The sequence below is a fragment of the Anopheles bellator genome, chromosome X, assembly GCF_943735745.2.
Source record: "Anopheles bellator chromosome X, idAnoBellAS_SP24_06.2, whole genome shotgun sequence".
Classification (NCBI taxonomy): Eukaryota; Metazoa; Arthropoda; class Insecta; order Diptera; family Culicidae; genus Anopheles; species Anopheles bellator.
In genome coordinates, this window is record NC_071287.1 from 7,722,631 (window position 1) to 7,732,687 (window position 10,057).

Below are 10,057 nucleotides of genomic sequence, written 5' to 3' on the forward strand. Positions count from 1 at the left end.
GCCGCCGGCGGCTCTCGGACACCGTACAGGATGTAGGGGAGCAGTTGGGCCGGTTGCAGGGTTGGGTCGGGGCCGCCATCGGCGGCAGTGGCCAGCAGACGGCGGAGCAGTTGCTCCACCAGCGGTTCCGCCGTCGCCGTCGGGAGTAGCTGGTAGTCGGTCAGGTCCCGCCACGTGGTGCTGGTGAGTCCTGGCTCGAGGCAAAGCACCGAGCGCCCGGCGATCGGGGTGGGGTGGCAGCCGTGCAGAAGGAAGTCCCGCAGCGTGTTCCAGAAGGGCAGGTCCGGCCGGCGGCTAACGCGGATGACGCGCGGCGTCGTCGGTGGGGCCGGCGGTGATGGCACCTGGCGGGGTACGCAGCGGGGCCGGGTACCCGGCTCGGCCGCCATGTCCCAGTAGCCGCCGTCCCGGCACGTCATCAGGTCGTCTCCTTCCGGGGCCCACCCGTCCGCGCACCGGATCTCCGCCAGGACGCCGACGTCGTAGGAGGGCTGCGGCTTCGGCAGGACGCCCCGGTCGTCGGCGTAGATGATTTTCGCCAGCCGCAGCGGGTCGTCGGGTTGGAGGGCGGGGCAGCGGTCCACGCTGCGGCAGACGGGTGGGTCGGGGCCTCCGGTCCAGGTGCCGCTGACGCGGCAGCGCATCTCCGCGTCGCCCACCAACAGGAAGCCGGCGTCGCAGGTGAAGCGGACGACGGCGCCGTATGTGGCGGCGCCGCCGCCGCCGCTGCCGGTCGAAAGGATCGCCCGGCCGTTCAGGGGCGATGCCAGCGTTCCGCAGCGTACCACTGGATCGGGAATGGTGGGGATGTTGGCGAGATGGCGAAGAGATGGAATATTAACAATGAGCCAGAGAATGGAGAAAGGGCGAATATCAACAATATATGTGTGCGTGTGTTTGTGTGTGCGTGTATGTGTGTGAGAGAAGGATAGAAGAGCAAATCTGGAAGGTTAGAAGAGATAGTTCCCCGCGAGATGGCGCTAGACCTACGTTTACAGGTGGGTCTCCCGAGGGTCCAGCGGGAAGTAGGCAGGCAGTGGGCCTCGTTGCCTTCGTCGCCACTCATCGTGTAGCCGCGGTCGCAGCGGAAGACGGCCCGCTGGCCCCGCTCCCCCTCCGCGTACGTCACCGAGCCGTGGGCGAGGGTGAGGTTCGGGGCGCACCGCCCACAGAACCCGGACGGTGCCGTCCGCACCGCTCGCCCCACCACCCCCCGCTGCTGCACGTCACTCCAGCGTAGGAGGAGGTCTCGATGCCCGTCGAGGCCGCCCCCGCCGCACACACCCCGGTGGTACCAGCGGGCGACCTCCGCACCGCTCAGCTCCCGCGCCCACACCGCCACGTACGCCATCCGGCCCCGGTATGCCTCCGTCTCGCTGAACCCACCCCCGCCGGCGGCGTCCTGATCCTGGCCGAGGACGAGCTGCCCACCGCCCGCGATCTCCGTCCCCTCGGCCAGTCCGGCCCCGCTCGCCCGGGGCACCCCGTCGAGGTAGACGGCCCACCGACCGCCCGCGCTCGCCCACCCCACACACACCCCGTGCCACTCGCCATCGTCCAGCGCCACCCCCGTCACCACGTGCCGCCCGTTCACGTACACCACCAACCCGCTCTGGTCGGTGAGCGTGAGGGCGTTGTCGGTGGCGGGGGGGGTCGCGTACGACACGAGCGTCCCGTAGTTGAACGTATCCCCCGTCGCGAACCACCCACACACCCCCACCGCCTCCCAGCTGCCGGCGGGTAGTGGAAGCCTCACGAAGCTATCCCCGCCGCCTCCACCCACCCCCGGGAACTCGAGCGAAAAGTCGGTGGAGACGGGCCGCTCGCACCGCTCCCCCCCACGGTCGGGGGGGCACTCGCACCGCACCTCCCCGTACCCTGCCTCATCATCCTCCGGGTCGCCCACGCCCTCCTCCCCCTCCTGTCGCCGCTTGACCGGAACACAGCTTCCCCCGTGCTGACACCAACCCCCTTGGTACCTGGGTCCCTCGCACGGATCATCCACCTCCGTGCAGTTCGGAGCTCCCCGCCACCCTCCCGGACACACACACCGAAACCCACCGCCACCACCGCCGCCATTCAGGCAACGGGATCGCCCCCCGCAAGGCTCGTAATCACACGGCTCCAGGTGACACCGCCGGCCCACCTTCCCCGCCGGGCACCGACACCGGTACCCCTCGGCTCCCCCGTCCCCCAGCCCCTCGCAGATCCCGGCCGACTGGCAGGGATTCGGGGAGCAGTAGTCCTGCCGTCGCCGCTCACACCGCTCCCCCTCGTACCCGGGCCCACAGTCACACACCGCCCTCCCCTCCACCTCCACGCACGTCCCACCGCCGCCGCAAAGTCCCTCGGTACACGGATCCACGTACACCTCGCAGTACCGCCCACCCACCCACGCCCCTCCGCACCTACACTCGAACCCTTCCCCACCTGCGCCTCCCTCCCGCGCCACACACGTCCCCCCGTTCAGACAGGGTCCCGAGCCGCACGGATTCAACGCCGCCAGCTCCGGCTCCTCGCCACCGTCCCCCCGAGGGGGGGCCACGGTCTGCAGGGGGAAACAGTCGGCCGGGTTGCGGGCCCCCCGGCGGGAGGTGTGGCCCGCCGGGCACGGCCGGCACTCCAGCCGGTTGTGGTGCTCCTGGTACTGCCCCGCATCGCACTTACGGCAAAACGGCATCAGGGTCTTCTGGAAGCGGGCGGGCTCCACCACCGTCGTCTCCCCGTCAGCGTCCGATGCCAGCCGACGGACCTTGACCTCGCGCAGGCGCGCCACCGTCCCCGGGCCGCACTGGGCCTTGCAGTCGTGCGCGTGTTTGGCGTGGGGGCGGGCGGTGTTGTGGAACGGCGGGCACACCTGGCACTCCACCTGCCCCGGCCGCTCGTTGAAGGTTCCGGTTGGGCACGGCATGCATCCCGACGTCCGGTTGTGGTAGGTGCCCCGCGGGCATTGAACTGTAAGAGCGAGCGAGAGAGAGAGAGAGAGAGAGAGAGAGAGAGAGAGAGAGAGAGAGAGAGAGAGGGAGAGAGAAGTTAGCATAAACATTCTCCGGCAGAACCGATTAGGACCGAAAGCGGAGACTGTCACTAGGTTGTTGAGTCATTTGAAGGTGTGTGAAGTTTCATTTCAATCCGTTGATTCATTTTTTTTTGCAATGGAAAAAAACAAGTATCGTGCAGTGATTAAATTTTTATTTTTGGAAAGCAATGGAAATTGCTGAACGCACGTCGAAAGTGTATAAGGACTCTTGTATCCTTGGTCCTTCCCTCTATAATATATTCACATCCTACATTCTAAAAACAAGAGCATGTAAAGTGGCTACATATATGCTGACGATACAACCCCTAAGGTCCAGTAACCAAAACAACAATAAGGAACCTACAAATTGCCTACCTTGTAAATTCCTATAAAAATTATTATAATAACTGGAAGATAAAAATCAAGCTCTCAAAAGTTCACGATATATTTTTTCCATATAAATTCAGCATGCGAGTTGTCCCGTTACCTGGACAAAATATAATTATAGATAATCAAAATCATGGTCTTCTCACATCAAGTACCTAGGGCTGCTACTAGACAATAGACTTAACTTCCGTCTACACTTAGAAATGTTTCATAAAAAACTAGACATACTCATCAAACTGCTTGACCCCATTAATCAACAGAAAATCAAAACTAAACTTTTCAAATAAACTTCTCATATACAAAACACCCTCCTCCCTCCCTCTCTTCTTAACCTATGCCTCGTCTCTGTGGTCGCAATGCTCCAAAATTAACAAACTAAAAGAAGCCCTAATCAATAGATGCAATAATTTCTATACACGCACTTCCCAAAGGGGAATATCTCTGTACTATTATGTAACCAAGCATTTATGTCAGGCGTAATGAATCATAATAAACTTCAAAGTTAATAAAAAAAAAATATAACGATTGCATTCAATTAGGGGGCTGAAAGGGTTGATTGTACTAGTCTTGAAGACGATCTACGTACAATTTATTACAAGGCCTATCCATCTCATTGAGCAGTATAACCAATATTTTGCCTAAAGTATTGTGTTTGAGAAAGCTCTGTGCAAGATGAGTGCCACATTCGCTAATAATGGAACAATGCACCAGGGTCACAATTGTTGAGGCATGCATCGCATTCACTAGATTTGGCCCCTAGCGACCTCCATCTATTTTTAGATTTAAAAAAATGCATGCGTGGATAGCGTTTTTCATCAAACAGTGACGCCATAGCAGCTGTGGAGGCGTATTTTGAAGACGTTCCAGAAGTCATGTGGGATCATCAAGTGCATTGATGTTCAGGGAGGCTAAAATAAAGTGAATTTCCAACCATAGAAATGTGGTTTTCTTATCATCCCGCAAAACTTTATACACAACCTACTGTAGGGGAATAGCAAGCTGACTTCCGATCGGGAAGATCAACAACTGATCATACAATATTCTGCGTCCAAAGTATTCTTCTAAAATGCTGGGAATATAACGTCGATGTCCATCAAATTTTAGTAGACTTCAAACAAGCCTACAAAAGTATAGACAGAAACAGTCTATATTTGCTGCTCAAGTAGAGTTTGGTATTCTCAGCAAACTAGTTGGAATGATCCAGCTTTGTCGGCACGATACCTCGGCGTGCATTCGAATTAACACAACACAATTGCCGAATACAATCTGCAGAATGTTGGAAGCTTCTTATATCTCGGTACCAACATGGCAGCAGATGGTAATGATACGTCGCAGAAGAGCCAACCGAACATGTTTCTCTATATTGCCTATGATTAAGTCAAAGATAAGGCACAGACAGGGTAGACTAAGGCTATAACAAACGATAATCCGCCCTGTCCTGTGTTATGGATCGGGGCACTGAGAATCCAGTCTCAAGAAAGCAGGCTAAATGCTTTCGAGAGAAGGATCCTTAGAAGAATCCTTGGCCCCGTGAAAGATGGAGAATATTGGAGGTTCGCACATAATAGAGAAATCGATGAAACATTTGATTTGGCACTTACCGCAGAGCAGGTTGCGGGCGACGCTGCCGGCGGTGCAGTCGATCAACTCGTCCAGTTTCAGGACGCGCAGGTCCAGCTTGAGGGCGCCGAGTCGACGGCGCAGCTGCTCGTTGTAGTTGATCTTACGCAGCTCCTCCTTGATGCGCTGCCGAACGAAGAAGAAGAAGAGAGAGCGGTCAGAGGAATCGGACACGCTAGACACAGACTGGACTCCAAGACTGGAAATGCTGCTGATTTAATCGCAATTTATTATGGCTTTGGCTGTCCATTTGGACCCCCTAGTTTTGCTGTTTTGGCAACATTACCTCGTTTTGACAGCACGAGAAATGAATTAATATCGACAAAAAAGAAATTGTTTGCAATCTTCCTTTGAAGAGATTAGATCATTGCTTTTCATTGCTGCCACCTGGTAAAGAAACATATTACACAAAATCGTATCAAATACCTTCCGAAGCCTGGGGTGATCATGCTCTTGGAAGATCGCAGTGTTTTGAGTGGTTCAGAAAAATATTTTAACCAAGACCACTGAACTACAACGACTTTTAGATGATAATGCTACTCGCCAAACCAACAACAATTCGCGGATCAGCTAAATGTGTCTCACCACTCCATACGCCCTTCGTTTGAATGCCCGGGGAAAGATTCAGCAGATTGAACGAAGAGAATGAACTGAACAGGAAGAGAGAAAATTACCGCTAGCGATGGCACATATAGTTTGAAGAAAATAAACTTCTTTTCAATGCAATAAACATGTGATTTTCTTTTTCTCTTTTCGACTTTTCGACCCGGTCAAACAGAACACCGTCTAGGGGAGATACAAAGATCCACATTCAGCAATCAAGTAAAGAAAATAAAACAACAAATCAAACCCGACTCCAACAACATTATGTACAATCATCAACCGATACACACCCGATGCATCGTCAACATCTTACAGCCGAGCGAGCCCGGCATGTAATGCCAACTATTAAGCTATCAAAATGTTCAGTGTAGAGTAAATAAATAAAGCAAAGTTCCGAGCCGGGCCGAGTCGGTGTTTTTCTTGATGTTTCTAGATGTTTTCATATTCAAAACGCAAACTTAAGGCTGAGAAACGGACGGTGCATAATTTGCACCGAGTTGCTAAGCGTTTAGTGAAAATCTCCTCCACATAGCCTTTTCAATCCGCCCAAAAATATTCAACAAAACGTTCAATCAGAGTGCAAAGAAGCACCTTCAGTAGTTGTCATCCTCCAGTAGGCTAGAAGATGCAGGTAAATCTGACCCGCAGCAATAAAAAAAAGGCCACAAGGGTGAGCCAATTTGAACTAGAAAAGGGCATCGCTTTCGGAATGCTTTGAAAATTTTATACAATTATAAATTATTTAAAATTTAAAAAATTATAATTAAATATGTTTGGTAAAATTATAAATTATTTAAAAAATTTCATTCTGGATCTCTGAATGGTGCTCTGGATCGATGATAACGTTATGGTCTGAGGATGCATTTCTAAATGTGCAACTAGGAAGGTTCAAGCCTTCAAAAGGTCGTGTGAACTCGAAAATTTACTTAAGCCTGATGAAAGAAGTCATCGTGCCTGAAGGCCAAGTGAAGAGGAGTGCCTGATCCCCAAGGCTACAACATTAATGCAGTACCTCAAAAGTAAAGATAATAATGTTGCAGACTAAAGACCATCACAAAACGCGCACTAAAAATATATGTGGGCATTAGTGAATCATCGAGTGAACATTGAAGAACATTTAAAAAAAAAAACCTGTTCCACGAATTATTATTATTATTATTATTAATGTTGTTGCTATTATTAAAATTGGCCGCGTGGCCTCCTTAAATATTCTTGGACTTACCTTGATGTTTTCCGATTTTTTGCCTTCCGGACGCCAGAGGCCAAGCTTCTGCGAGACCCGCTGGTAGACGACGACCTTGACCGCGGACCGCGGCTCGCCAGGACGGGCTCGTCGGCGCCGGACCAGATGGTAGCGCGTGGCGTTATCAGCTACGTCACCAACACCGCCGCCATCACCACCACATTCGGGCACACTCGTCAACAGGGCGCATTCCGGTTGCTCTCCACACATCTGGTCGTGCAGGGTTTCGTTGAACAACGCCGACAGTGTGTCGAGCGCTTCCCCACAGGCAGCTTCCGGTAGGGGTTGGGTGAGCCGCACCGTCAGGACTTTCTGCACGCCGGCAGGACTTACGACGGGGCTGCACTCGGGGACGGACTCCGGCCGGACTCCCCAGGTCGGTCGGGTGCGATCGCACACCAGCGTCACCGTGTCGTCCGTGAGGTTATGAAACTCGTAGTCGTCCTTGCAGCTCAGCTCGCACCAGACGTGCGTCCCGTTCTGCGCACAGACCGCCACTCCGTTCGGGCCCAGGTCCGGCACCTCATCGCAGCTGTACTGCCGGACTTCCAGGCGCATAATGCACTCGGCCACGTTGCCGGTCCGATCGGAGGCCCGGTAGCGCACGTGGTGCACTCCGGCCGGCAGGTACCCCTGGGTGACATTCTTTGTCAACGTCAACCCGTCCATGCCACTGTTGTCCATAACGTGTGGATCATCCCAGTGGACGAACGTTTCCTGGGGGTTGTGCGCCTGGCTGACGTAGTGAACCGGTGGGTCACGGCAGGCTCCAAACTCCGGCGGTGTCTGGTCGATCACACTCACGCTGAAGCTACAGCGTGCCCGGTTCTTAAAGGCATCGGCCGCGATGTACGTGAAGCGGTGGTCACCCAGCGCCAGGTGCAGCCCAGCCTCGGGAATGGCCGGCCGGACCCAGTACGTGTAGTTATCGCCACTGTTGTCATACACGTACGGCTGCTGGAGTCGACGGAGCAGCGCGTACGGGAAAGTGTCGTCCATCAGGACGGAGTAGTGGCCGGGGCACTCCAGGAATGGCGGCGCCACATCAACGCAGCGTGGAGCCTTCGAGCGGCCACTCCACACGCCGGTGCGCTTCCCGCCACACTGCCGAGTCCATGGGCCGCCGCCCTCCATTTCGAAGCCGAAGTCACAGATCAGCGTGCAGTTGGTGCCGAACGCCGACTTTGACACCGCGCAGTCGGTCGGCTCGTACGTGGCGTACGGGAACGACGGCAGCGGCGGGCACAGGATCTCTGGTGATCAGACGGATAGCGAGTCATGAAGCGAGCCTGGGACCTGTGAGAGGCTCTGGAAGCCCCCCCGGGGGAAACTACTTACGCTTGCACTGGGTCTGCAGGCCGTCCCACTTCGAGATCGTCATGCAGCTTCGGGTGTGGGAGCCCTTCAGGTAGAAGCCGGGGCCACACTTGAAGGAGCACTCCGTGTCGATCGGCATCGCCTCGGTGTACCGGTCCGACGTCGGGCCACCGTAATTCGCCATGAACGTCTTGTTGTGCGGCGTGTAGTCGTAGTGCAGGTTAAGGTCGGCGTTCGTACACACGGCCATGCCGTAGTACGGAATGCTGAGCCGTGGGCACTCCTTTACTGCGCGCGTTGATGGAGAGATGAGATAAGAGCGAAAGGCTGTGGTTAATCACAGGATCGCCTCCCGAGACGACGTTAATCGATCTGATGGACTTTTTCCAGCTATTCACCAAGCTATGGCCCGAAATGTGCAGAAAAGTCCGTGACAATCAGAATCCAGTCCAATCCTATCAGAATCGACCGAGGCCGCCGCCATCTGAACGATATGGAATTTGACAAACAGTGGGAGATAGCACAAACTTTAGGATATCCCCGATGAAACTAAAAAAACCTCATTAAAATCAGGAATGTGTATTGGGAAAAGTGGCAAAGAAATAGAGCGAACCATGCGTACAAACATATCTATGGTAGATACAATTAGAAATGAAGCATGGTCCAAAAATCTAGAGCAAATCAACAGTGAATCACAGAATGAAGAGAAGCTCTGGAAATTAGTAAAAACAATTAACCCTGTAGTTCGGTAAAAAAAAATTACACTAAATAGGTTCGTGGACCATTTGGTCCATAGTGTATTTTAAATGGAAATGCCTATGTAAACAATTGAATTTGGAATGCTTCACTTTTAAAACCAAAAGATATTGCAATATTTTGCTCTCTGTGTGTTTGTATTGTTATAACATAGTATAAAGAATGACATATTGCAATATTGGTTAACAATCCAACTTAAACAAACGAATTGGGGCGCTGGAAAAAAAAGGATCTTGATGCGAGAAAATATGACATTATTCAGTTTGTGTTCGTTCGTTCTAGTGCTCAGGCGTACCTATTTGTCGTAAAAAAATGAGTGGTTAGAAACGATTTAGACAACAATTTACTGGAAGAAGAATCATACGATCATGACGATAGTGATTCAGATCTATATGATACCACCCAGAAAAGTCAGAAAATTGCAATACGGAAAGTGAATATGATTCGGATGACGAAATTGAGCGGTTTAATGACGAATGCGAAAATGAACAAAATCAATCGATACCGGCGGATCCGTTACTCGTCCAGATGTTGCGATATTAAATCTGCTTTTTTATTACTTTTCCCTTCGACAATTGCATAAAAATGTAATAGAAAACACCAATAAATATGACAACAAAAAAATGGTGACAAATGGCAGAATATTCATACGGCAGCCTTACGAGCATACATTGCAATCAGTATTCAGTCTTGCTGGTGTTGATCAGTATGCTTCTTTCTTTTGATGTATTGAAAACTATTTCATAATCTTCTTTTTTACAGAGGAAAGAGTGAAGATGTGCATGGTTTGTTTGGTGCTACATTTGGCCGCCCATTGTTTCGTGCTTTCGACAGATTTCAAAAGATTGGAAGAGCATTACGTTTTGATGAAGTCGATAGCTGAAGACAAAACCGTAGCACCGATAAATTCGCTCCAATCCGAGGTTTGTGGGATCGATAAGCAGAATAATAGCTTAGCTATTATTCTATTTTTATTAACAGCGGTCGAGAGAATGAGAAGTGAGATTGATCAAATTTTGAGAAATTTAAAAACCAAAATATCAACCGGATTAGACAAAATTAATAACAACTCGCTAAAACACCTCCCGAACAAAGCCATACTTCGTATGAAC

At 52.1% G+C, this 10,057-nt stretch overlaps 1 protein-coding gene across 1 annotated transcript in view; it reads right to left on the reverse strand.

The window, feature by feature from the left end:
• The window catches only part of LOC131213434 (sushi, von Willebrand factor type A, EGF and pentraxin domain-containing protein 1-like), a 19,311-nt gene that overhangs the window by 6,798 nt on the left and 2,456 nt on the right, over positions 1 to 10,057 (reverse strand). Inside the window, exons 2-6 of the mRNA XM_058207473.1 lie at positions 8,211 to 8,477; positions 6,852 to 8,125; positions 5,008 to 5,152; positions 991 to 2,955; positions 28 to 787 (exon numbers count right to left, since the gene is read on the reverse strand). Of these exons, the coding sequence (XP_058063456.1) occupies positions 28 to 787; positions 991 to 2,955; positions 5,008 to 5,152; positions 6,852 to 8,125; positions 8,211 to 8,477 (4,411 nt within the window). The remainder of the gene's footprint in view (positions 1 to 27; positions 788 to 990; positions 2,956 to 5,007; positions 5,153 to 6,851; positions 8,126 to 8,210; positions 8,478 to 10,057) is intronic.